This window comes from Drosophila navojoa, chromosome 4 (assembly GCF_054131105.1).
Source record: "Drosophila navojoa isolate 15081-1374.11 chromosome 4, UAZ_NAV_1.0, whole genome shotgun sequence".
Lineage (NCBI taxonomy): Eukaryota > Metazoa > Arthropoda > Insecta > Diptera > Drosophilidae > Drosophila > Drosophila navojoa.
The window spans coordinates 3,897,690-3,924,558 of record NC_142892.1 but is presented as its reverse complement, the minus strand read 5'-3'; the positions used below and the strand labels follow the sequence as shown (position 1 = coordinate 3,924,558).

Sequence of the window (26,869 nt, the reverse complement as noted above, 5' to 3'; positions counted from 1 at the left end):
AAGCATTATTGACTGCGTGGCAACAACAAAAGCAGGGCTGCATGCTCTACAAAGCTTTTTGCAACTGTTTACAACTATGTGGCAATCTGAACGTTGCACTTTCGCCATAAACTGCAGACGTCATTTTTTCGCTAGGCGTGATAATTCTCTAGTGTAGTGAAAAAGTGAATTCTAATACAATAAACTATCTAAAAACGTGCAAAAATAGTTGCAAAACATGGGCGATTCGCTGGACAATACCGATACATCGGTGGATCCAGCCGTTAATTTGTCCATAGCCAACTATGATGCATTTGCAAATTACTTGCGTAAAGCTGTTACCATTTTGCTGCCGGAGGAGGATGTTGTGCCGGAGTCGCTGAATAATGCTTTGAATGATCCAGTGAATCAGGAGACTATACGCAAGTTTCTGTCTGATCCGCAAGTGCAGGCGCTGTATGTGCAGCGTAATTGCATTAAAGGTTAGTAATGTCTTTTCAGGAACTATTGAGAACTTGAACAAAATGGCGACGCCCAGTTGGAAAAGAGTTCTAATTGGAGCTTGCAGATATGGAGACAGGTTTAGCGGTTATAAAAATATATTCATAATATAGTAGAGTATAGAAATATTTCTCTAAAGTCCATTTTGCATACGCAACAATATTGTTAAAAATCAATCGGCAATTGCCTGCTGTATATTTTTTCGTGGCTTGCTATGCGCAATGCGCATGACGTCATGGCAGCTGACTCAGAAGCAGCTTTCATAGTCTCAAAATACAGGTTATTGTGTGTGGTTACCGTGCGTGACGTCATAAGTATATGCAAAAGCAAATCAGCGGCGAAATGTTGCTTGTTTCTTAGTTTCCAATAACTAAAATATTGTGCGGTACACATTAAATTATGTTAAATTTAAATATCTGTTGATATTGACGCATTAAGCATAAACCATAACAAAAATTTTGGTGTATCCAATTTGTATGATAGGTTTCACTCAAATTGATATACTCAGACTAGATCAACAAGTTTCTGGGGTTGTTACGTACGCATGTTATTATGTGACGTCAACGTAGAATGTTGCCTAACTAGTCTTGCTACCTTATAGTTTTATTGACCATGCGCAGTAACTAGCTGCGCAGTGCTGCCAGCCTGTTGCTCATTTAGTGTGGCCAGATATTCGACTGCTTGCCGGTTGCCGCATTGTAAACAAAGCAACAGCTGTTTTTCGATTTGTTTGCGGAAACGAATCGACCTTGAGCCCGTCCGCATGTACATTTCATTGACTCGCGACTTTGAACGATGCCTCGCATCAGGGTCAGGCTATGTGGGAGCAACGCACGCTCAAGGTTCAGACCTTGAATGCATGAAATTTGAAGGTTTCACCTTGGCCGCTAAATTTTCGAAGGTTAACACCTTGGTAATGAATGTGTGTCAGTGACATTGCGACTGCGTCATTAAACGCCAATGTCAGATAATAATTTGGCATTGAGTGAAATGTGGGTTTAGGTGAGAACTTGATAACAGGCCGAACAGACACTCACTCAGCCTTTACTCTCACTCTCAATCTCGCAGAGGATGACAGCGAACAGCCGGCAGAAGGTGAGGAGGAGAAGGAACAGGTGTCTTATCAAATCAGCAACGATGTGCACTTCACTAACAGCCGCATGGCTTCTCTGGCCTGCATTAAGCGTGGCATGGTCGTCGAAGCTGACAAGTCGATTCATTCGCAGCTGCGTTTGATCAACTTTTCGGACGGTTCACCTTATGAGACGCTTCATGCATTCATTAGCAAATCATTGGCACCGTACTTCAAGTCCTATGTCAAAGAGTCTGGACGTGCTGATCGCGATGGCGATAAGATGGCACCATCGGTGGAGAAAAAGCTGGCGGAGCTGGAGATGGGCCTGTTGCATTTGCAGCAGAACATTGATATTCCAGAGATTACGCTGACTGCCCATCCGGTTGTCAATCAGGTCATACGCAAGTGCGCCGATGAGAACCGTAAGGCCAAGGTGGTTGACTTTGGTGACAAAGTGGAGGATTCATCGTTTCTCAATCAGTTGCAAAATGGCGTGAATCGTTGGATTACTGAGATCAAGAAAGTTACCAAGTTGAATCGTGATCCCGGTTCTGGCACTGCGCTGCAGGTACGAAAGTATTTAATGAATCTCTCTTAGATTAATAATAATCTATGTTTCTCTGTAGGAAATATCATTTTGGCTGAATCTGGAACGCGCATTGTATCGCATTCAAGAGAAACGGGAGTCTCCAGAAGTTGCTCTTACCTTGGATATACTGAAGCATGGCAAGCGTTTCCACGCAACAGTTTCGTTTGACACGGACACAGGCCTAAAGCAGGCTTTGGCCACTGTGGCCGATTATAATCCCCTAATGAAGGATTTCCCGATCAACGATCTACTGTCTGCAACAGAGCTGGAAAAGATCCGCCCAGCTGTGCAGCAGATTTTCTCGCATTTGCGTAAAGTGCGCAACACTAAGTATCCCATCCAGCGCTGTCTGAAGCTCATCGAGGCCATCTCGCGGGACTTGTCGCAACAGTTACTCAAGGTGCTTGGCACCCGTCGGCTGATGCATATTCCATTTGATGAATTTGAGCGCGTTATGAATCAGTGCTTCGAGATCTTTAGCTGCTGGGACGATGAGTATGATAAGCTGCAGGGTCTGCTGCGTGACATTGTGAAGAAGAAGCGTGACGAGCATCTGAAGATGGTGTGGCGTGTGTCACCGGCTCATAAGAAGCTGCAAACTCGCATGGAGCACATGCGAAAGTTCCGCAGGCAGCACGAGCAACTGCGTACGGTTATTCTGCGTGTGCTGAGGCCCACTAAGCAGGCGGCTAACGATGATGGCAGCGCCGTCGAAACCAAGCAGCCGTACAGTCTGGATGCTGCCGATGCGAATGCCATCGAAGAGGTGAACTTGGCGTACGAGAATGTCAAGGAGGTGGATTGCTTGGACATTACCAAGGAAGGTTCCGAGGCCTGGGAAGCAGCTGTCAAGCGCTACGAAGAGAAGATAGGTAAGGGAATTAATACCAATTTAGTCTGAATCTAAATTAATTATGGGATGCTATCTGCAGATCGTGTGGAAACCCGCATCACGGCCCATCTGCGCGACCAACTGGGCACCGCAAAGAACGCAAACGAGATGTTCCGCATATTCTCCCGCTTCAATGCGTTGTTTGTACGTCCGCACATTCGTGGCGCCATTCGCGAGTACCAGACGCAGCTGATACAGCGTGTCAAGGACGACATCGAGGCACTTCACGAAAAGTTTAAGGTGCAATATCCGCAAAGCAAGAGTTGTCGCTTATCCTCGGTGCGCGATCTGCCGCCAGTTGCGGGCTCCATCATCTGGGCGCGTCAAATCGACAACCAGCTGACCATGTATCTGAAGCGTGTCGAGGATGTGCTGGGCAAAGGCTGGGAGACCCATATCGAGGGCCAGAAACTAAAAGCCGATGGCGATAGCTTCCGCGCCAAATTGTCGATCTCTGAAGTGTTCCACGAATGGGCTCGCAAGGTCCAGGAGCGCAATTTCGGCAGCTCCGGGCGAATCTTTACCATTGAGTCAACTCGTTCCCGCACTGGGCGTGGCAATGTTTTGCGTCTTCGTGTCAACTTTTTGCCAGAGATAATAACGCTGGCCAAGGAAGTGCGCAACATCAAGAACCTGGGCTTCAGGTGAGTGGATGAATACGAAATTGAATATTTAATTAAAAATAACTTCTTTTTTCTCTTTTAGAGTTCCACTCACCATTGTCAACAAAGCTCATCAGGCGAATCAGATTTATCCATATGCAATATCCCTGATTGAAAGCGTTCGCACCTACGAACGCACCTTGGAGAAGGTAATATATGCTCACTTAGCTTACACGCTGCACCACACCACCATCATCATCAATCGACACAACCACCATCACCAAAGCTGGAGCAATTGCTCTGTTTACTTTTTTGAATGCATATGTCTAATTAAACAAGCTTAAGCTTGGTTACGAGCTGTGTAATTCATAGAGAAAGAGATCTACTAAATATATAATGTAGATATTCTTGATCTATTGCTAAAGCTTAAATGATATTCATATGTTTGCTTCACGTCTCTCAATGATAAGTTTATTAACTAATATTTATTTACTACTTATTTAATTCTTTAAACAATTTCTTCACTTATTTAAACATTTTTGTATGAACAACTTTGGACATATGCATAACATAAATTTGTTTTCCTTTCGGAATATTAGCTTTGTTTTTTGCATTGCTTTACGCGTGGCGTGCAGCTTGAATTTTGTTACCGACACCACCAAACAAGACACCCACAGACACAGTTCACCACTTACATAGACAACATAGTACAACCTGTTTTTATATCAACCAAAAATACCAACAACCTTTCTTTCATGCAGCTTAATAATAGGAGTCTAGCACTAAATTCAGTATTCAAGGTAGTGTTGTTGTGCCGCTCCCAAAAACGTATTGCTCCACTGTTTGTTATTGTTCAAATCCCGCATGCATTATTTAGATTCCACTTATGCCCTAGCAAAATGTCTTGATATATACTAATTTGATTTTGAATTTCATACAGATCGAAGATCGTGCCAGCATTGTACCTCTGGTTGCCGGCCTGCGTAAGGAAGTCTTGAATCTGGTCTCCGAGGGAATCGGTTTGATCTGGGAATCTTATAAGCTGGATCCGTATGTGCTGCGCCTTTCCGAGTGTGTTACACAGTTCCAGGAGAAGGTAAGAGTTTCGAGTATGTAAAAAGCAATTTCCTGAATGACTTTTTTTTAGGTGGATGACTTGCTAGTGGTAGAAGAGCAGCTGGATGTGGATGTACGCTCGCTAGAAACATGCCCCTACAGCGCGGCCACCTTCGTGGAAATTCTTTCGAAGATTCAGCATGCTGTCGATGATTTGTCCCTACGTCAGTATTCCAATCTGAGTGTTTGGGTTACGCGTCTTGATGAGGAGGTAGAGAAGAAGCTGGCCTTGCGTCTGCAGGCGGGCATTCAAGCCTGGACCGAGGCTTTGACGGGTAACAAAAAGGAGGTGGACACCTCCATGGACACAGACGCCCCAGCACAGCCTACACACAAGCTAGGGGGAGAGCCACAAATTCAGAATGCAGTGCACGAAATTCGCATCACCAATCAGCAGATGTATTTGTATCCCTCAATTGAGGAGGCTCGCTTCCAGATCATGCAACAGTTCTTTGCCTGGCAAGCGATTGTTACCTCGCAGGTGCGCTTGCAGAGCACACGCTATCAGGTCGGCCTCGAGAAGCCCGTCTCGCAGACCTATCGCAATCTACTGACTAAGCTGCCCGATGGCAAGGTACTGGAGAATGCTTATGGCGCAATAGAGCACAAGATTAGTGAGGTGCGCAACTATGTAGATGAATGGCTGCGCTATCAAAGCCTGTGGGATCTACAAGCGGACACACTGTACGGCCGCCTGGGCGAGGATGTGAATCTGTGGATCAAGTGCCTCAACGACATTAAGCAGTCGCGCACAACCTTTGACACCTCGGACACACGTCGCGCTTATGGTGCCATCATCATTGATTACGCCAAGGTGCAGGCTAAGGTGACACTGAAGTACGATTCGTGGCACAAGGAGGCACTGGGCAAGTTTGGCACTCTGCTGGGCACCGAGATGACCACGTTCCATTCCAAGGTGTCGAAGTCGCGCACTGATTTGGAAATGCAGAGCATCGAAGCGGCCAGCACCTCGGATGCGGTCAGCTTTATTACATACGTGCAGTCGTTGAAGAAGGACATGATTGCCTGGGACAAGCAGGTTGAAGTGTTCCGCGAGGCTCAGCGTATTTTGGAGCGACAACGCTTCCAGTTTCCCAATAACTGGTTGCATGTGGACAACATCGAGGGCGAGTGGTCTGCTTTCAATGAAATAATCAAGCGAAAGGACACGGCCATTCAGACCCAAGTCGCAAGCCTTCAGGCAAAGATTGTGGCCGAAGATAAGGCCGTGGAGACACGCACCGTGGACTTCCTGAATGACTGGGAGAAAACCAAACCCACCGGTGGCAAAATACGCCCCGATGATGCTCTGCAGCAGCTGCAAATCTTTGAAAGCAAGTACTCGCGCCTCAAGGAGGAACGCGACAATGTGGCCAAGGCCAAGGAGGCGCTTGAGCTGCAGGAATCGGCGGTTCCCAACAACAGTGCCGAACGCATGAATGTGGCTCTCGAAGAGTTGCAGGATCTGCGCGGTGTCTGGAGTGAATTGTCCAAGGTTTGGACCCAGATTGATGAGACGCGCGAGAAGCCATGGCTTTCAGTGCAGCCTCGCAAGCTGCGCCAGCAATTGGAAGCTATGATGGCGCAACTTAAAGAGTTGCCTGCTCGTCTTCGCATGTACGAGTCATACGAATATGTGAAGAAGCTTATCCAGAGCTATATCAAGGTGAATATGCTGATTGTGGAGCTAAAGTCGGATGCTTTGAAGGAGCGTCACTGGAAACAGTTGACTAAGCAGCTGCGTGTCAACTGGGTCATCTCCGATCTGACACTGGGTCAAGTGTGGGATGTCAACTTGCAGAAGAACGAGGGAATCGTCAAGGATATCATTCTGGTCGCTCAGGGAGAGATGGCTCTAGAGGAGTTCTTGAAGCAAGTGCGCGAATCCTGGCAAAGCTATGAATTGGATTTGATCAACTATCAGAACAAGTGTCGCATCATTCGAGGTTGGGACGATCTTTTCAACAAGGTCAAGGAGCACATTAACTCAGTGGCCGCCATGAAACTGTCACCCTACTATAAGGTCTTCGAGGAGGAAGCGCTCACCTGGGAGGAAAAACTGAATCGTATTAACGCCCTGTTCGATGTATGGATCGATGTGCAGCGTCGTTGGGTCTATCTGGAGGGCATCTTCTCAGGCAGTGCGGACATTAAGACACTGCTGCCCGTGGAGACTTCTCGTTTCCAGAGCATTAGCTCAGAATTCCTGGGGCTGATGAAGAAGGTGACCAAATCGCCAAAGGTCATGGATGTGCTGAATATACCAGCTGTGCAACGTTCACTGGAACGTCTAGCCGACCTGCTAGGCAAGATTCAAAAAGCTTTGGGAGAGTATCTGGAGCGTGAGCGTACGTCATTCCCACGCTTTTACTTTGTGGGTGACGAGGATCTGTTGGAGATCATCGGCAACAGCAAGAACATTGCTCGCCTTCAAAAGCATTTCAAAAAGATGTTTGCCGGAGTTGCTGCCATCCTATTGAACGAGGAGAACAATGTCATCTTGGGTATATCTTCGCGTGAGGGCGAGGAGGTGCACTTCATCAATCCAGTATCCACAGTGGAGCATCCAAAGATCAACGAGTGGCTGTCTCTGGTGGAAAAGCAAATGCGTTTTACACTTGCCTCACTGTTGGCCCAGGCTGTCCAGGATATCAAGCAGTTCCGCGATGGCAAAATTGATCCACAGAAATACATGGAATGGTGCGACAAGTATCAAGCTCAGATCGTCGTGCTGGCTGCCCAAATCCTCTGGTCTGAGGACGTGGAGGCTGCCTTGCAGCAGGCCTCTGAGAACAACAACAGCAAGCCCATGCAACGCGTCCTTGGCAATGTGGAGAACACCTTGAATGTCTTGGCCGATTCTGTACTACAGGAGCAACCGGCGCTACGTCGTCGCAAACTAGAGCATCTTATCAATGAGTTTGTGCACAAGCGCACAGTCACTCGACGTCTGATCAACAACGGTGTGACCTCACCAAAGTCGTTCCAATGGCTGTGTGAGATGCGCTTCTACTTTGATCCCCGGCAAACGGAAGTTCTGCAACAGCTGACTATTCATATGGCCAATGCCCGTTTCTTCTACGGTTTTGAATATCTAGGCGTGCAGGATCGTCTGGTTCAAACGCCACTCACGGATCGTTGCTATCTGACCATGACGCAAGCGTTGGAGTCACGACTGGGCGGTTCACCTTTCGGTCCAGCTGGCACGGGCAAAACAGAGTCCGTTAAGGCGCTGGGCAATCAACTGGGACGCTTTGTGCTCGTCTTTAATTGCGACGAAACATTCGATTTCCAGGCCATGGGCCGTATCTTCGTTGGTCTGTGTCAAGTAGGCGCCTGGGGCTGCTTCGATGAGTTCAATCGATTGGAGGAGCGCATGCTGTCTGCCTGCTCACAGCAGATCCAAACAATTCAGGAAGCGCTCAAGTACGAGATGGACAGCAACAAGGAGAGCATCACTGTCGAGCTTGTGGGCAAGCAAGTGCGCGTCTCCCCAGATATGGCTATCTTCATAACCATGAATCCGGGCTACGCTGGCCGTTCCAATCTGCCTGATAATTTGAAGAAGCTCTTCCGCTCTCTGGCTATGACAACGCCTGATCGTCAGCTTATCGCCGAGGTGATGCTCTTCTCGCAAGGCTTTCGCTCAGCCGAAAAGCTGGCCTGCAAGATTGTGCCCTTCTTCAAGCTCTGTGACGAGCAGCTGTCCAATCAGAGCCATTACGACTTTGGTCTGCGTGCACTGAAGTCAGTGCTCATCTCTGCGGGCAACGTGAAGCGTGATCGCATTATGAAGATCAAGGAGCAGATGCGTCAACGTGGTGAGGAGAACATCGACGAGGCTTCTGTGGCAGAGAATCTGCCCGAGCAGGAGATTCTCATACAGTCGGTGTGTGAGACCATGGTGCCCAAACTGGTGGCCGAGGATATACCGTTGCTCTTCTCGCTGCTCAGCGATGTCTTCCCCAATGTGGGCTACACTCGTGCCGAGATGAAGGGCCTCAAGGAAGAGATTCGCAAAGTATGCCAGGAGGACTATCTGGTTTGCGGCGAAGGCGATGAACAGGGTGCCGCCTGGATGGAAAAGGTAAGTGTGGCCGGGCCACTAGTTATTCTTTGACCATGTCATAACATTCGATTCGCCTCACACACGCTTACTAACCACTACCAAAAAGGGACTCGGCTCCACTTGGGTCGACAAAGTAACTAATTTCATATTCAATATATAATCATTGACATTCTTTTAATCTAATATTGTGTTCCCATTCAGGTGCTGCAACTCTATCAAATCTCCAATCTCAATCATGGCCTCATGATGGTTGGTCCTTCGGGCTCTGGCAAGTCCACGGCCTGGCGTACACTGCTCAAGGCTCTGGAGCGTTTCGAAGGCGTTGAGGGTGTTGCTCACGTAATCGATCCCAAAGCTATATCCAAGGAGGCGCTCTATGGTGTCCTCGATCCGAATACCCGCGAATGGACTGATGGTTTGTTCACCCACATTCTGCGTAAGATTATTGACAATGTGCGTGGTGAGATTAACAAGCGCCAGTGGATCATATTTGATGGCGACGTTGATCCCGAGTGGGTGGAAAATCTCAACTCTGTGCTGGATGACAACAAGTTGCTGACGTTGCCCAATGGCGAACGCCTCTCGCTTCCACCCAATGTGCGAGTCATGTTTGAGGTGCAGGACCTGAAGTTTGCCACGCTCGCTACTGTCTCCCGTTGCGGCATGGTCTGGTTCTCGGAGGATGTTCTTTCCACGGAGATGATCTTTGAAAACTATTTGTCACGCTTGCGTAGCATCCCGTTGGAGGATGGCGACGAGGACTTTGTGGGTGTGATGAAGACCACCAAGGACAAAGAGGAAGAGGTCTCACCCTCGTTGCAGGTGCAACGCGACATCGCCTTGCTCTTGCAGCCCTTCTTCTCGGGCGACGGCATTGTGGTGCGCACACTGGAGTATGCCATGGAGCAGGAGCATATCATGGACTTTACACGATTGCGTGCACTCAGCTCGCTCTTCTCTATGCTCAATCAGTCGGCACGCAATGTGCTCAACTTTAATGCACAGCATCCGGACTTCCCATGCTCAGCCGATCAGTTGGAGCAATATATACCCAAGGCTCTCGTTTACTCGGTGCTTTGGTCATTCGCTGGCGATGCCAAGCTCAAGGTACGCATCGATCTGGGTGACTTTGTGCGTAGTGTTACCACTGTGCCGCTGCCAGGTGCCGCCGGTGCACCGATCATCGACTACGAGGTGAGCATGAATGGTGAGTGGGTGCCATGGAGCAACAAGGTGCCTGTAATCGAGGTGGAGACCCACAAGGTTGCCTCGCCCGATATTGTGGTGCCCACGCTGGACACAGTGCGTCACGAATCGCTGCTCTACACTTGGCTAGCGGAGCACAAGCCCTTGGGTAAATAAAAAAAGCATATATTTTAATTGCACCTATACTAATAACAATATCTCTTTCACATAGTTCTCTGCGGTCCTCCTGGCTCTGGCAAGACCATGACGCTCTTCTCTGCGTTGCGTGCTCTGCCCGACATGGAAGTGGTTGGCCTCAATTTCTCATCGGCAACAACACCCGAGCTGCTGCTGAAGACATTCGATCATTATTGCGAGTACCGCAAGACGCCAAATGGCGTGGTGCTCTCCCCTGTGCAGATTGGCAAGTGGTTGGTGCTGTTCTGCGACGAAATCAATTTGCCGGACATGGATTCGTATGGCACACAGCGTGTCATCTCGTTCTTACGCCAGCTGGTGGAGCACAAGGGCTTCTATCGTGCCAGCGATCAGGCCTGGGTTTCTCTGGAGCGCATTCAATTTGTGGGCGCTTGTAATCCGCCCACAGATCCGGGGCGCAAGCCCCTGTCGCATCGTTTCCTGCGCCATGTGCCCATCATTTACGTCGATTATCCGGGAGAGACATCACTCAAGCAGATCTACGGCACCTTCTCGCGTGCCATGCTGCGTCTAATGCCTGCGCTGCGCGGCTATGCAGAGCCACTCACAAATGCCATGGTGGAATTCTATTTGGCCTCGCAGGACCGCTTTACACAGGACATGCAGCCGCATTATGTGTACTCACCACGTGAAATGACACGTTGGGTGCGTGGTATCTGTGAAGCCATAAGACCCTTGGACTCGCTACCCGTGGAGGGATTGGTACGTCTATGGGCTCACGAGGCATTGCGTCTATTCCAGGATCGTTTGGTTGATGATTCCGAGCGTCGCTGGACCAATGAGAACATTGATCTCGTTGGCCACAAGCACTTCCCAGGCATCAATCAGGAGGAGGCACTGCAAAGACCCATCCTGTACAGCAATTGGCTATCGAAGGATTATATGCCAGTGAATCGCGAGGAGCTGCGCGACTATGTGCGTGCACGGCTAAAGGTCTTCTACGAGGAGGAGCTAGACGTGCCGCTTGTGCTATTCGACGAAGTTCTGGATCATGTACTTCGCATCGACCGTATCTTCCGCCAGCCACAGGGTCACCTGTTGCTCATTGGTGTATCCGGTGCCGGCAAGACGACGCTGTCCCGCTTCGTGGCCTGGATGAATGGTCTGTCTATATTCCAGATCAAGGTGCACAACAAATATACGAGCGAGGACTTTGACGAGGATCTGCGCTGCGTGCTGCGCCGCTCTGGTTGCAAAGACGAGAAAATCGCCTTTATATTGGACGAATCAAATGTCCTGGACTCTGGCTTCCTTGAACGCATGAACACTTTGTTGGCTAACGGCGAGGTGCCAGGCCTCTTCGAGGGCGACGAGTACACTACTCTGATGACGCAGTGCAAGGAGGGCGCTCAGCGTGAAGGTCTCATGCTCGATTCCAGCGATGAGTTGTACAAGTGGTTCACACAGCAGGTGATGCGTAATTTGCACGTTGTCTTCACCATGAATCCCTCAACGGATGGCCTCAAGGATCGCGCAGCGACTTCACCGGCTTTGTTCAATCGTTGTGTGCTCAATTGGTTCGGTGATTGGTCAGACTCAGCTTTGTTCCAGGTGGGCAAGGAGTTCACCACGCGTGTCGACCTCGAGAAGCCGAACTGGTCGCCACCAGACTTCTTCCCCTCTGTGTGTCCATTGGTGCCCGCCAATCCCACGCATCGCGATGCTGTCATCAACAGCTGCGTCTATGTGCACCAGACCCTACACCAGGCCAACGCTCGTTTGGCGAAGAGAGGTGGACGTACCATGGCAGTCACTCCACGTCATTATTTGGACTTCATCCATCACTTTGTGAAGCTGTACAATGAAAAGCGCAGCGATCTGGAGGAGCAGCAGCTGCACTTGAACGTGGGTCTCAACAAGATTGCCGAGACCGTGGAGCAGGTGGAAGAGATGCAGAAATCGCTGGCAGTCAAGAAACAGGAGCTGCAAGCAAAGAACGAGGCAGCCAATGCGAAGTTGAAGCAAATGTTCCAGGATCAACAGGAGGCGGAGAAGAAGAAGATTCAGTCCCAAGAGATCCAAATACGTCTAGCCGATCAAACGGTCAAAATCGAAGAGAAGCGCAAGTATGTGATGGCAGATCTGGCCCAGGTGGAGCCCGCTGTTATCGAAGCACAGCAAGGTAAGTTTTTCGGATGCCAAGGGGCGGGAGGGGTCAGATATTTAGTCTATAACTACGTATTGCCTCTAAGTCTAGTTATAATACCTTTATGATAATATTTAAATCAATACTTCCACACACAAACACAAACACCAACACCAATCTATACACAAACACAATTCGCACAATCGTTAGCCGTTAGCTCGATTAAAAAGAAACACCTGGCCGAGGTGCGTTCGATGGCAAATCCGCCCGCTGTCGTGAAACTGGCTCTGGAATCGGTCTGCGAGCTGCTCAATGAGAGTGCCACAGATTGGAAGGCCATACGCGGCATACTCGTTAAAGACAGTTTCATATCGTCGATTGTTAACTTGGAGACAGACAAGATCACGTACGCAACTCTCAATATCTCTCTATGCCACCTGATATCTGATATAAATATATATAGCCATCATTTTATCGCATTTATCACTTAACGTCAAATCATCTCAGGTTGTTGTGCCGTATTGTGACACTAATTGGCATCATATATCCCCATATACTATATATATATATATTTATATAAATATTCTATAACATAACTAAACAACTGCAATATATATATAATCGTATATCTACTACCACTACTACTACACATACACACACACATTTACACACAAACACTTTGCATACGCAATGCACTGGCAAATATCTTAACTTACGATATATATTTTATATATAACCTTAAACATAATGTTAAATATCATGTGTATAAGCTGTAAACTAAAGAAGTCGTTAAGAATTGTTGATTAATTTACGCTATAGGTCAATGCTCTAGATCTTATGGTCTGGTTCACATGGACTTTTCCAGGATAAACTAAATGATAATCCAAAGATAAACTCTAGAGGGAAAGAGAATGTCGCAGAGCAGCAGAAAAAATAATTTACTTTAAATTAATATATACGATGTTTTAGACCTACAAATTATTCTATAGTCTTGATCAATGTCCGTTATTCTGATTGTATATATGATCAAAGCTTTTCGGCTTCTTATTATATCTTGGCATCATAAGCCATATCATGATATCTGCAGGAACAGTCACTAATATTGTCATATCCTGGAATAGCCCATATATCTGAATAACGATTATATAATTAAACACATAACGTAGCATTTGCTAGGCTAGTTTGTACGAGTTTAACAGTTAAGTGTCCATATCGTTGTGCTGCATATCGTTTATAATAATTCTGATCCTTCATGTTAACCCAACCACCAAACCAACCCAATCGAAACCACCAATAGCTGTGAAGTCTATACGCAAACAGCAACTCGTTGAGGTGCGAACGATGGCGAATCCACCGTCGGTGGTTAAATTGGCACTCGAGTCGATTTGCCTGCTGCTGGGCGAGAATGCGACCGATTGGAAATCGATACGCGCAGTGATAATGCGTGAAAATTTCATTAATTCAATTGTATCTAACTTCGGTACCGAGAACATAACGTAAGCATGAAACAAATTTTACATTTTGTTTTTCTTTTTTGTTCTCGAATTGATTTTTAATTTTTCCTTGATATTTTTTTTTTTTACTGAAGAGTAGAAAATTATTCTATAGAGATTTGTTTTTCCCGTAGTTTTTGTGAATGATTAAGCGAGCTGCGTTGTCTGTAAATATTATTTATGTTGCTCCTAATCTTTAATATTAACTGGTAATTGGCTTTAATTTGGAAAACTTCATTGTTTTTATTTATTTTTTTTTTTAATTGGTTTTGGTTAAATTTTTGCGTTGATCAATAATAACAAACTGCTTTGCTTGCTCAATTCATACCAGTATAACCCGAAAAGTCCCAAGAGTTAATAACAATTAATAATCTCTGATCTATGATTAATTTGGGAATTTCACAGCGATGAGGTTCGGGAGAAGATGAAGTCGAAGTACCTCAGCAATCCTGACTACAACTTTGAGAAGGTCAATCGTGCGAGTATGGCTTGCGGTCCCATGGTTAAATGGGCCATCGCACAGGTAAATATTATATAGTGCATATAGAGTATATACCAGATAATTTATAATGTCTTTACCTTTCCCAGATTGAATACGCAGACATGTTGAAGCGTGTGGAGCCGTTGCGCGAGGAACTGCGCTCATTGGAAGAGCAGGCCGATGTGAACTTGGCTAGCGCACAGGAGACCAAGGATTTGGTGGAGCAATTGGAACGCAGCATTGCTGCTTACAAGGAGGAATATGCTCAGCTCATTTCCCAGGCGCAGGCCATCAAAACAGATCTGGAGAATGTGCAGGCCAAGGTGGATCGCTCGATTGCTCTGCTCAAGAGCTTGAACATTGAACGCGAGCGCTGGGAGTCCACCAGCGAGACATTCAAGTCCCAAATGTCCACAATTGTGGGCGATGTGCTGCTGTCGGCAGCGTTCATAGCGTATGGCGGCTACTTTGATCAGCATTATCGTCTTAATCTGTTTACCACCTGGTCACAGCATTTGCAGTCGGCGAGCATTCAATACCGAGCGGACATTGCACGCACAGAGTACCTCTCCAATCCGGATGAGCGTTTGCGCTGGCAGGCGAATGCCTTGCCCTCGGACGATCTGTGCACGGAGAATGCGATCATGCTGAAGCGCTTCAACCGTTATCCGTTGATCATTGATCCTTCGGGACAGGCCACAACGTTCCTGTTGAATGAGTACGCCGGCAAGAAGATCACAAAGACCTCTTTCTTGGACGATTCGTTCCGCAAGAATCTGGAGTCGGCTCTGCGTTTCGGTAATCCTTTGCTTGTGCAGGATGTTGAGAACTATGATCCCATATTGAATCCGGTGCTGAATCGTGAGCTGCGTCGCACTGGCGGCCGTGTGCTCATCACGCTGGGTGATCAGGACATCGATTTGTCGCCATCCTTTGTCATCTTCCTGTCGACGCGTGATCCAACTGTGGAATTCCCGCCCGATATTTGCTCGAGGGTGACCTTTGTCAACTTCACAGTGACGCGCAGCTCGCTGCAATCGCAGTGTTTGAACCAAGTGCTGAAGGCTGAGCGTCCAGACATTGATGAGAAACGTTCCGATCTGCTGAAGCTCCAAGGCGAGTTCCGTCTGCGTCTGCGTCAGTTGGAGAAGAGTCTGTTGCAAGCACTGAACGATGCCAAGGGCAAGATTCTGGATGACGATTCGGTCATCACAACTTTGGAGACACTCAAAAAGGAGGCATACGACATCAACCAGAAGGTGGATGAGACAGACAAGGTGATAGCCGAGATTGAGACGGTGTCGCAGCAGTATCTGCCGCTCTCTGTGGCGTGCAGCAACATGTACTTCACGATGGACAGCTTGAACCAGGTCCACTTCCTCTACCAGTACTCGCTCAAGATGTTCCTTGACATATTCTCCACTGTGCTATACAACAATCCACGTCTCGAAGGTCGCACCGATCACTCGGAACGGTTGGGCATCGTGACCAGGGATCTGTTCCAGGTGTGCTATGAGCGTGTTGCACGTGGCATGCTGCACAACGATCGCCTCACCTTTGCGCTGCTCATGTGCAAGATCCATCTGAAGGGCACTGGAGAATCTAATCTCGACGCAGAGTTCAACTTCTTCCTACGCAGCCGTGAGGGCCTATTGACTAATCCAACACATGTTGAGGGATTGAGTAGCGAGCAGATCGAGGGCGTTAATCGCTTGGCTTCCCGTTTGCCCATCTTCCGCAAGCTGGTAGAAAAGGTGCGCTCCATGCCTGAACTTGGCGCCTGGTTGCAGCAGAGCTCACCGGAGCAGTGCGTGCCCCAGCTGTGGGACGAATCGAAGGCACTGAGCGCCATTGCCAGCTCCGTGCATCAGCTGTTGCTCATTCAGGCCTTCCGACCGGATCGCGTTATTGCCGCTGCCCACAATGTGGTCAACACAGTGCTGGGCGTCGACTATATGCCAAATGCTGAGCAGGAACTGGACTTTGCGGCCGTGGTGGACAAGCAGTTGAACTGCAATACGCCAGCTTTGCTATGCTCTGTGCCCGGTTTCGATGCATCGGGTCGTGTGGATGATTTGGCTGCCGAACAGAACAAACAAATCTCGAGCATTGCCATCGGTTCGGCCGAGGGCTTCAACCAGGCTGAGCGTGCCATCAACATGGCCTGCAAGACAGGTCGCTGGGTGCTGCTTAAGAACGTACACCTGGCGCCACAATGGTTGGTACAGTTGGAGAAGAAGATGCACTCGCTGCAGCCACACTCCGGCTTCCGCCTCTTCCTCACCATGGAAATTAATCCCAAGGTGCCAGTTAATCTTCTACGCGCCGGTCGCATCTTCGTCTTTGAACCACCGCCAGGCATTCGCGCCAATCTGTTGCGCACTTTCTCGACGGTGCCCGCGGCCCGCATGATGAAGACGCCCAGTGAGCGTGCTCGACTCTATTTCTTGCTGGCCTGGTTCCATGCCATCGTTCAGGAACGATTGCGTTATGTGCCTCTCGGCTGGGCCAAGAAGTACGAGTTCAATGAGTCCGACTTGCGAGTGGCTTGCGATACGTTGGATACGTGGATCGACACCACGGCCATGGGACGTACCAATTTGCCACCAGAGAAGGTGCCATGGGATGCACTGGTCACTCTGCTCTCCCAGTCCATCTACGGAGGCAAGATTGACAACGATTTCGATCAGCGTCTGCTCACGTCTTTCCTGAAGAAACTCTTTACGGCACGCAGTTTCGAGGCTGACTTCGCATTGGTTGCCAATGTGGACGGCGCCTCGGGTGGACTGCGACACATTACCATGCCGGATGGAACTCGCCGTGATCACTTCCTGAAGTGGATCGAGAATCTAACCGATCGCCAGACACCTTCCTGGCTGGGTCTGCCCAACAATGCCGAAAAGGTGCTGCTTACCACTAGAGGCACAGATCTGGTGAGCAAGCTGCTCAAGATGCAGCAGCTGGAGGATGACGATGAGTTGGCCTACAGCGTTGAGGAGCAGTCGGAGCAATCTGCACTGGCCGTGGCACGTAGCGAGGATGGCCGCCCGTCCTGGATGAAGACGCTACACAACTCGGCCACCGCCTGGCTGGAGCTTCTGCCGAAGAGTCTGCAAGTACTCAAGCGCACCGTGGAGAACATTAAGGATCCGCTATATCGCTACTTCGAGCGCGAGGTGACCAGCGGTGCTCGTCTTCTCCAGACGGTCATCTCCGATCTACAGGATGTCGTGTTGATCTGCCAGGGTGAGAAGAAGCAAACGAATCACCATCGCTCCATGTTGTCCGAATTGGTGCGTGGCATTATACCCAAGGGCTGGAAGCGTTACACAGTGCCCATGGGCTGCACCGTCATCCAGTGGATCACGGACTTCAGCATGCGTGTGCAGCAACTGCAGAAGGTATCACAGCTCGTCTCGCAGGCTGGTGCCAAGGAGCTGCAGGGCTTCCCCGTATGGCTGGGCGGTCTGCTCAACCCGGAAGCTTACATCACGGCCACCAGGCAGTGTGTGGCTCAAGCCAACAGCTGGTCGCTGGAGGAGCTCGCTCTGGATGTGACCATTACCGATGCGGGTCTGAAGACCGACCAGAAGGACAGTAGCTTTGGTGTCACCGGACTCAAGCTGCAAGGCGCCCAGTGCAAGAACAACGAATTGCTACTCGCCTCGACAATTATGATGGATTTGCCCTTAACTATACTGAAGTGGATCAAGTGAGTATCCCCACAAAATCTTGAATTTATTTATGCTTGATTAATTGTTTCGCTTTGCAGAATCTCGTCGGAGCCGCGGGTAAGCAAACTAACATTGCCCGTTTACTTGAACTCCACTCGTACGGAGCTGCTCTTCACGGTGGATTTGGCTGTGGCCGCTGGCCAGGATTCGCACAGCTTCTATGAGCGTGGCGTGGCCGTGTTGACCTCTACGGCTTTGAATTAATATCAATAACCATATAAAATATTGTATACGTTAATCATATAATCCCTAGACAGTTTTGAAAACCAAATCCCTTATTTCCAATCAACAATTTTAAATATATATTCACATAACTAACAACCCCAACAAATAGAGCAATCTTGGCCTGAAATTCAAAAAAGGAAGCGAATATGTTGAGCAAATTCGGGCAACTCCTACAAGGGGCGACTATTAGACATTCGCAGTACCGACGATTCTATGGCCAGCCCGTCGTCCAGCGCGACAGTGTGACGGACACGACGCCTACTTCTCTGGTCCTTGAAGGTGAGGCGCGTCGATTCATTCACGATTGCCTGCGACGGGTGGGCGTGCCTTTCGAGAAGCTGCGCTGCATCAGCGACATCATGCTCGCGGCGGACTACAGAGGTATCCACGGCATGGGCATCGGTCGGCTGGAGATGTATCTGAAGGATCTGCAACATGGCACTGTAGACATAACGGCCGAGCCGGAGATTATCAGTCAGACGTCGGTAACTGCCCATGTGGATGGCCACGGCGCCATGGGCGTCTTTGTGGGCAACTATTGCATGGATTTGGCCATAGACAAGGCGCAGAAGTCGGGCATTGGTTTTGTGGTGGCCAAAAGATCCCATGACATCGGCATGGCCTCCTGGTATGCATTCCGCGCCATGGCTAGGGGCTGCATCGGGCTGGTGCTCTCGAATACCCCGGCCATGATGGTGGCTCCGGGGGGTCAGGACGCTAGCATTGGAGCCAATTGCTTGGCATTTGGCGCAGACGGCAAAGACTCGCATTTTATGCTCGATATGGCAGCCAGTACGAAGAGCATGGGCGCCGTGGAGTGGGCGTTTATAAATGATGACCGTATACCGAGTAGCTGGGCAATGGATGAGAGCGGCCATCCCACCATCTTTCCCTGCTTGGCGCTCCGGGCCAACCGACTCAATCCTGCGGGCGGACACAATGGCTATTGCCTGGCCACCATGATTGATGTGCTCTGCGGAGTTATGTCTGGTGCGAACTATGCGACGCGCGTTGTTTCCATGGAAGCGGAGCAGGGGAAGGGGCCGACCTCAAATTTAGGTCTTGTCATGCTCGCCTTGGATCCGTGCGTGTTTGTGCCGGACTTTGAGGAGCGATTGGATGATTTTAAGAAGCGAATCGAGAATAGCATTCCTTTTGATACATCGAAGCCTGTCAGGCTGGCTGGCGAGCTGGAGAAGGCCCACATGCTGCGCGTGGACGACCTGGGTGCGCTGTCCTTTCCGAACATCATGCTGGCCAAATTCAAACGCCTTGCGGATTTCCTTTGCGTGCCGTCGTTGCAGTTGGCTTTCGCGTCCAATAAGTCAAATTATCTTCGTGCGTAGATAGATAGCAAATGTGAAATTCCAAATATCCAGCAGTTAATTTATATAAAATTGTAAAGATCTATGCTGCCGCGAGATGGCGCTTGGTATGATAAACTGTGCTGCAGCCAGATGGCGCTGAGTTTGTTTCTCGGAGTGGACGTAGGAGAGCGCTGCACAGTCAAAGCAAACGACGCTAGGTAGCGCTTAAACGAATTCGCTTTAATTCTAGTGCGCCATCTCAGGAGAAATTTTCTTTCATTTAAGGATAATAGTGGGAGTAGATAATACGAGTGACAGTTTATAAAGGGATAATGAATAGTGGGAACAAATAAAATATTACTGAAATACTAGGAACAGGTTGTAATTGCGCTAAGGTGCTTGTAGAGGGCGCTGTCAGCTGAGAGCCAAATGAGTTTATTCAGCTTTGATGAGCTAACGTTATAGATCCCAAGCATTTTAATTTTCTATACTTTGTCAAGTTGAACGAGTTGAGAATACCCTTTGAGAGAAATACTGAACGAATTTGGTATATAAGATATGGAAATATGCTTAAAATGTATTTTGATTCATCTCTATCTCAAGGAGTAAAACTTCTCTGACAGAACGACCTTTAAAGCTAAAGCCAATAGATATAATGATTCATTTAATAGTTATATTAATAACAGTAGCTCTCTAGTTTATAGCATAAGAAGTGTATATAAACAACAGTTGCTTCAGATCGTCGGCTCAGCTGGGCTCCCATGTGGCTTTCTGAACTACTTAAGGTAATTGCTGGATGCAAATGTGCAAATTTTCACAAATTACGTGAATTATGCAGCCGTTGAAGGGGTATAAATAGGCTTCGACTGCTCGCGGGGCACTTCATTGTGGCTGCCATGTCGTCGTCTTCACTCAATCGGATACTCGCCTGCCTCTTGCTACTGCTGCTGCTGCTGCTGCTGGTTCTGGACTGTTCGCTAGCTCATTCGCAGCAATCGAAGGATGCCCAGAGCCTGGAGGAGTTCCGCCAGAGGTATCTCATGCCCCTGCTCTCAGCTGGCACTCGAAACTGCACGCTGAATGCCTGCGAGACGCTGAGGATCATGTCGCAGCTGCTGCTGCTCATCAAGGCGTTGCCAAATGACACTATGAACTTCTTCATGGCCGCCAGTCCGCAGACTGCCAGAAGCAGGTCGGGAGAGCAGGGCAGAGACTCATTGGCGAACGGAGATGTGACCTCGATCTTCAATCTCTCGGAGTTCGATAAGCGCGTCAGGCAGATCGAGAGCCGACTGCGCTCCGTGGAGCAGCCTATCTGGCACTTGGCCAGCGGCAGCGAGCTGGAGTGGAACCACTGCACATCTGGGGTGTGCCGCTGCAATCCGGACACCAAGAGCTTCACCTGCTGGAACACGAACCTCAAGACGGTGCCCGTCAGCCAGGTCATACCCATGAACATGGTGGCCATCGATCTGTCCCGCAATTCACTCTCCACCCTGCACAAGGATACCTTTCGTGGCTTGACACTGCTCAAGCAGCTGGACATATCCAACAACGTGCTCGACTTTCTGCCATTCGATCTCTTCCAGGACTTGGATAGCTTATTACAGCTGTGAGTAAGCGCCAACTCTATTAATCTCTATCTAAGTTTTCTCTTCCCCTTGCCTGCAGTCGCATCCAGAACAATAAACTGGAGGACATTGATCCGCGAACTTTCTGGAAGCTGCGCAATTTGAATCTGTTGGATTTGAATAAGAATGAGATTAGTTTTCTGCCCGAGTCCCTGTTCTATCACGCCCAGCGGCTAACTGTCATCAATCTGTGCGACAATCAGATCAAGAACTTTCCGCCCAATCTGCTCCGGGATCAGCTGATGCTCGAGGAACTGGACATGTCGCGCAACAGAATCGAGGAGCTCGTCTCGGGCAGCATGCGGTATCAAACCAAGCTGAAGGCCTTGGACTTTGGCTTGAATCAGATTGGTGAGGCATTAAATCGAATTCGTTTTGGCTAATCGATTGAATAATACTTTCCGTTTGCAGCCAAGATTGACGACGACTTCTTTGAGGGTCTGACGAGTCTGCGCACCCTTATGCTGCACAACAATCGCATCACATCAATCTCGGGCAACATATTCAACAATCTGGTGAATCTGGTGACACTCGACTTGACCATGAATCGCATTAGTCACGTAAGTTTCCATTTGATTGAGTTTTAGTGGAACTCTATTTGCATAATGTCATTTCCTTGCAGATTGATGGCCATGCCTTTGCGGAGCTGAAGAATCTAAACGAGCTATTCCTCGGCCAGAACTCCATGTCCAGCATCCCTTCGGGCCTGTTTCTGCAGGTGAGCGCCCTCACTCGGCTGACGCTTTTCTCGAATAACCTGACCACGCTGGAGGCCAACGACTTTAAAGGCCTGACCAGCCTGAAAATACTGATGCTGAATAACAATGTACTGAAGCACTTCGATGCCCGGGCATTCGAGCCGCTCACCCAACTGGAGAAACTGTGAGTTTATTGCCCTTCAATTAACCACTTTGGCTCATTGGATGTCCTCCTTTGCTCGCCTTTCCTCCCCAGTCGCATCGACTCCAATAAGCTAATGTATTTGCCGACCGGCGCTCTGCACGGACTCGACAAACTGGTGGCCGTTAAGCTGGACAAGAACCCCTGGCACTGCGACTGTCGCGCCTTGTACTTGGCCCGTTGGATACGCGAGTTCGTCGTGAAGCTGTGGGATGGCCAGCAGCCCATGTGTCGGGGACCGGGCGACCTAGGCGGCCACGAGGTGGGCCTGCTGCGCTACGACGATCTCTGCGACGGGCAGTGGGCGAGCATGTTGTCGCTGTCGCCGCGTCTTCCGGTGCGCACCCATCGCATTTCCACACCGATGAACTATACCGACTATTTCAATTTGTACTTGAAGCATATCTATAACTCCACCACGGACGAGCAGCTCAAGGAGGCCGAGATAACCAGTGTGGCCATCAAGAAGGTTCACGTCGATTAATGAGAGGGATGAGCTGCCAGAGTAAAGCAAGTCTTAGTCTTTCTATGTGCCTAGAGCTTGATGCTATTTGAGAACTTTTTAGAGTCTTGATAGAGCTCTCCCATTTTTCTTGTCTATCAATCTATTGTACTGCTCATTTATTTATCGGTCTGATTGCTGGATTCTCAACAATAGCTCAGTTTTGAGAGTTTACCTTATCAATATGTTTGTTAGTTGAAGATCCTAGCTGAAAAACTATTAAAGCTATTAAAGCTAATTATTATAATTTACTTTGCTCTCATTGCTCAACATCCAAACACATACATATATCAGATATCATGACATTCTTTGGAATTCACATACTCTGCATCATCATGAACGAACTTCATCATCTTCATCATACCATCATCAATGTAATTATACCGAAGCCACCTGCAAGCAATCTGCTGGGACCTGAGTAAGTATTGATGAATCCTTTATATATTATATAAGAATATATTTTTAAGGCTTCGCTTCTCAAGTTAATCTCATATATATACAATATTAGTCAACCACTTATTTAAACATACTTACCTATAGGTGGTCGTTCCAGACATAACTGTTACCTGTTTCCATTAGCCATTTCCCTGCTGTCTCTTAAATATTATGGCCATAATTGTTGGCCCTGTCGGCTGGCAATTTCTGCCTTTGCCTCTGCCTCTGCCGCTGCCACTGCCCGTTTTCTATTAGTTCTCCGCCACATGGGCAAATACCTTTATGGATAGCTGACTGTGCTTCAAAGCAACTGCACTCCGTGTGATAGCCTTACTCACTCTACTCCTCTCTTTCTCTCACAATCTGCATATCCCACCCAACGTTTCGCTCTCACAAATTACGACCATGTCTCGCGTTTCGGTTTTTGCCTATGTGTCTACGTCTAGGACAAGCTTTTTACCTAACCAATTTATTGCTTCCGTTGTAGTCTCCCTGCTCCTCACTCCTCACTCCTCACTCCCCAGTCCCCAGTCCCCACACCCAACTCCCTATCTCAATCCCTTCGATAGCACTATTCCTTGGCTCACCTAGTCGTGGTAGTTTTTGCTGTTGTCCTTGCAATTTCCATGTGTTGACATTGCCCACGCTCTTCATTTTCCATTTTCCCCCATTCACTTTCCCCACTTTTTGTCGCTGACCCTTTTTGCCCCGCTCTGCGCTCGCCTTCTCTCTGCCTATCTGCTGGCTGCTGGCTGCTTCCTGTTGCCTACCGACTGCCGTCTACAGCTAGGCTCCTGCCTTCATTTCCGTCCCTTGCCCGTTTTGCGTGGGCGTGGCAGTGGGCGGCGACTGACTCGTATGCAGACAACAAATGCATTTTATGCGAAATTTGCAAGGCAAATATTAAAAATTGAATGCCGACATTGTTGTTGTTGCTGCTGCTAATGTTGTTGTTGTAATACTCTGTAGGTGAATTCATGGAGGGTATATTGGTTGTGTGTGTATTTAGATGTAATTAATAGTATCTTCCAGTTAGTCATTTATCAGGGGACTATAATTTCCAGTTCTTGTTGCTTATATCTTATTTGCAGTCGAGTCATTCACAATCTTACTATAATCCAAACGGTACAGAGTATCTGCAAGTCCGCTACCCGCCATTTGTCTCACTATAATTCACTGCTGTTGTTGTTTTTGTTTATGCGCTGTCTTGTTTGAGCCTGGGGCGCTGATTGCCTTAAAAGTGTCTCAGCTTTGTGTCCGCAGGGTGAGTGGCAGGGCGTGGCAGGGGGAGCACTGTATAAAGGAGAGCTGCGTAAACTGTCAACCCTTTTCCTGCATGGGTAGCGAGCTCCGTGCATAATATACCATATACAATATACGATATGTAATCATATTTTTTTTCTCTTACGCATTGAAGGCGTATGCTAGAGGGGACGGGGTATGCGGGGTGGCTGCGCAGGGGTTGAGTGTGAATCTTTGCTATCAGACGCATCTGTCTCAGCGTGCGCCTTATCGTTGTTTTGCTTAAAGCGGAAGTAAAAGGATTTGAATTGCCCTCTGAGCCGGTTAACAAAACAAACCCCCTTTTGCCAGCCGCACCGGCACGGTCCCCCATAAGGTCTAATGTATGTAAATTTGTTGAAGTTGAAAATCCTTTGGTTGGGCAAACACTTTATAACGGCTCTTAACAAAAAGTTTATGAACCCAAGATTCGTGTTGAAAAGCTGCGTCTTGGCTTAGTCGAGTCACAAACCCAAGTGTGTGTTGCAGCTGCCGCTGCTTGACTGAATGGCGCTGCTGAGCAGAGCTGTCGGCACACTCGAGTTCCACTCAGCCTGTGTCACTCGAGTTACTCTTGAGCTTTTTCGTAGTGCTCAAGCGCGCGCTTAAGTCAGCAGCTTCGCTCTGCGGTCGGCGTTCGGCTGCTCTCGTCGGCGCTCCAGAGCCGAAGCCATTGACACAGTGAACTCGGCAATGGTCACGATGATGGACGTCGGCGTTGACGTTGGCGTCGCTGAGAGCTACGTTTTGGCAGCAGCTGCTCATGTTGTTGTTGTTGTTGTTATTGTTGATGCCGAATTTTGGTCAAAATTTGTGATTTATTTGAAAATTTGAAATAATTTGGTTTTTATTGTGCAGCAGCAGCAGCAGCACGCAAATTAATGCAAATTTCATGCAGCTCTCACAGTAACAGCAGCAGCAGTAGCCACAGCCGCCGCCACAAGACACCCAAAGGAGCAGTTGCTAAAAGTCCTTTAACGTTGCCCAATGCCCAATGCCTGACCTAAGGCAATGCCAGTCCAGGCCAGGCCAGACCAGGGCAGGCACAAAATTTGACTAAGGCAAATTCACTTAGACGTCGCCCCGACGCTGTTGGCCTTTCGCTCGGCGTTCGCATCTCAACTTTTTGGTTTGCTGTACACTCGGAGAAAATCAGCATGAGAATGTGAAAAGATCGCGATATCTGGAGTGCAAAGTTCTAGTTATATCTGTCAATTGTTTTCGATTCGTGAACTATTTGAGTATTTATTTCGTTCAATATTTACTCTCGCTTATCACATTTGGTTGAACACAGAGTTCAATGAGTAGCTCTAAGTGTGAACTTTTCTGGTGAACCTTTGCTGATCTATTTTTATTTGAATTAATTTAGGCAAATGCTAATTTTGTTAGCCAATTCAAAGTTCAGGAATAGCATATATTAAAACATAAATAAAAATGAAATATATATATACTTATATGGGTGTGTAAGTGGGTGTCTATACACTCGGAGAAAATATGCTTGAAATACGAGTACATCAATTTATATAAATTTATAATTATATGAAAATCGTATTACTACTATTACAATTTTCATGTATGTATATGTATATGTATGTATGTATATGCTTGCATATAAATCATATCTCAGGCATATTTTCTCCAAGTGTATATATAAACACCCAAACACACACACATACTTACATGCAAGTATGCATATATATTTAGCACATGCTGCCAAAGGAACCATATTATGTATGTGTGTGTGTTTGTGTGTGTTGTTTGTGTGTGTTTGGCTGCCACTTTGGAGCTGCTACAACGCATAAAAATGCGAGTGTTAGCTTGTCCCTGTGAATATTTGTAAGCGACTGCGCTACTGGTTGTGTGTGTGTGTGTGTGTGCGTGTGTATGTTTGCGTGTGTGCAGTTGGTTTTTGTGGCCACGCGTCCATTCAGTTGCCGCAGCTCTCTCTGTCCCTCTCCCACATCTACTGCTCTGCTCCAGCGCCAGCTCCAGCTTCAGATTGTCTGCTGGCTGCTCGCTGGCTGACTAGCTGGCAAACGTGGCGTATACTTAATTCGGTTTATGCTCGAACGTGTCGCACATTATTCTTATGAGGCGGCTCTGTCGACTGCTGCTACGATGTGTGAAATATGCTGGATGTGTGTGCGCAGCAATACTGATTAGACACACACACACACACACACACACACACACACACAGATACACACACACTCTCGCACTCGCACTCGTAGAGCGGCTCAGTTGACAGAAAAACAATTAAAATTTGGCTGCAATTTGTTTGATTTTTCACAACAGCGAAATGAAAAAATGCAAATGATGAATATAAAATTGAAAATGAAAATGCAAATGGAAATCTAAATGGAAATGAAAATGAAAAAAATGCAAAGTCTGCCCATTGACCTTATTGGGCACTCAGACGGCAACGGGAGCAAAAAGTGGACACAAAACAGCTAGGGCTAAGAGCAACAAACAATAAAAAGGAATATATATTTATGTATATATACGTATAGAACTTGTCAAGTCTTTTTATTGTTATTATACATTTTTGAGTGCCTGACAAATTTTAT

General features: G+C 47.9%; 3 protein-coding genes across 11 annotated transcripts; all 3 read left to right on the top strand.

Annotated features, from left to right (window-relative positions):
• The first annotated feature begins 89 nt into the window (after positions 1-89).
• Positions 90-18,352, top strand: Dhc64C (dynein heavy chain, cytoplasmic). Of its 8 annotated transcripts, none has more exons than XM_018100981.3 (15): positions 90-461; positions 1,549-2,123; positions 2,182-3,016; positions 3,077-3,680; positions 3,742-3,847; positions 4,400-4,438; positions 4,579-4,734; positions 4,786-8,841; positions 8,930-8,956; positions 9,025-10,177; positions 10,241-12,349; positions 13,611-13,809; positions 14,212-14,329; positions 14,395-17,999; positions 18,060-18,352. In XM_018100981.3, exons 1-15 carry the CDS (start codon positions 218-220, stop codon positions 18,223-18,225), a joined length of 13,992 nt encoding a protein of 4,663 aa, XP_017956470.1. In that variant the 5' UTR covers positions 90-217; the 3' UTR covers positions 18,226-18,352. The 8 variants fall into 8 exon arrangements, with proteins under 8 accessions (XP_017956470.1, XP_017956471.1, XP_017956475.1 ...); XM_018100982.3 differs by lacking the exon at positions 13,611-13,809 and adding an exon at positions 12,524-12,719; XM_018100986.3 differs by lacking the exon at positions 4,400-4,438.
• A 30-nt stretch (positions 18,353-18,382) lies between these two features.
• Positions 18,383-19,704, top strand: LOC108651371 (uncharacterized). Its single transcript, XM_018100996.3, has one exon. It carries the CDS (start codon positions 18,393-18,395, stop codon positions 19,590-19,592), a length of 1,200 nt encoding a protein of 399 aa, XP_017956485.1. The 5' UTR covers positions 18,383-18,392; the 3' UTR covers positions 19,593-19,704.
• Positions 19,705-20,222: 518 nt separating this feature from the next.
• LOC108651369 (uncharacterized) lies at positions 20,223-22,634 on the top strand. 2 transcript variants are annotated; one of them, XM_018100995.3, is made up of 6 exons: positions 20,223-21,165; positions 21,225-21,535; positions 21,596-21,744; positions 21,807-22,066; positions 22,139-22,421; positions 22,485-22,634. In XM_018100995.3, exons 1-6 carry the CDS (start codon positions 20,450-20,452, stop codon positions 22,566-22,568), a joined length of 1,803 nt encoding a protein of 600 aa, XP_017956484.1. In that variant the 5' UTR covers positions 20,223-20,449; the 3' UTR covers positions 22,569-22,634. The 2 variants fall into 2 exon arrangements, with proteins under 2 accessions (XP_017956484.1, XP_017956483.1); XM_018100994.3 differs by having other exon boundaries at positions 20,224-21,165; positions 22,139-22,632.
• Positions 22,635-26,869: the final 4,235 nt, after the last annotated feature.

What these genes read in the sequence shown, in the direction of transcription:
- Dhc64C (XM_018100981.3), top strand. Translation starts at nt 218, where the DNA reads ATGGGCGATTCGCTGGACAATACCGATACATCGGTGGATCCAGCCGTT. An exon ending in TTACACAGTTCCAGGAGAAG is followed by an intron (nt 4,735 to 4,785) that starts GTAAGAGTTTCG and finishes ACTTTTTTTTAG; the next exon opens with GTGGATGACTTGCTAGTGGT. An exon ending in ACTATACTGAAGTGGATCAA is followed by an intron (nt 18,000 to 18,059) that starts GTGAGTATCCCC and finishes TTCGCTTTGCAG; the next exon opens with AATCTCGTCGGAGCCGCGGG.
- LOC108651371 (XM_018100996.3), top strand. Translation starts at nt 18,393, where the DNA reads ATGTTGAGCAAATTCGGGCAACTCCTACAAGGGGCGACTATTAGACAT.
- LOC108651369 (XM_018100994.3), top strand. Translation starts at nt 20,450, where the DNA reads ATGTCGTCGTCTTCACTCAATCGGATACTCGCCTGCCTCTTGCTACTG. An exon ending in CTTTGGCTTGAATCAGATTG is followed by an intron (nt 21,536 to 21,595) that starts GTGAGGCATTAA and finishes TTCCGTTTGCAG; the next exon opens with CCAAGATTGACGACGACTTC. An exon ending in CCATGAATCGCATTAGTCAC is followed by an intron (nt 21,745 to 21,806) that starts GTAAGTTTCCAT and finishes ATTTCCTTGCAG; the next exon opens with ATTGATGGCCATGCCTTTGC.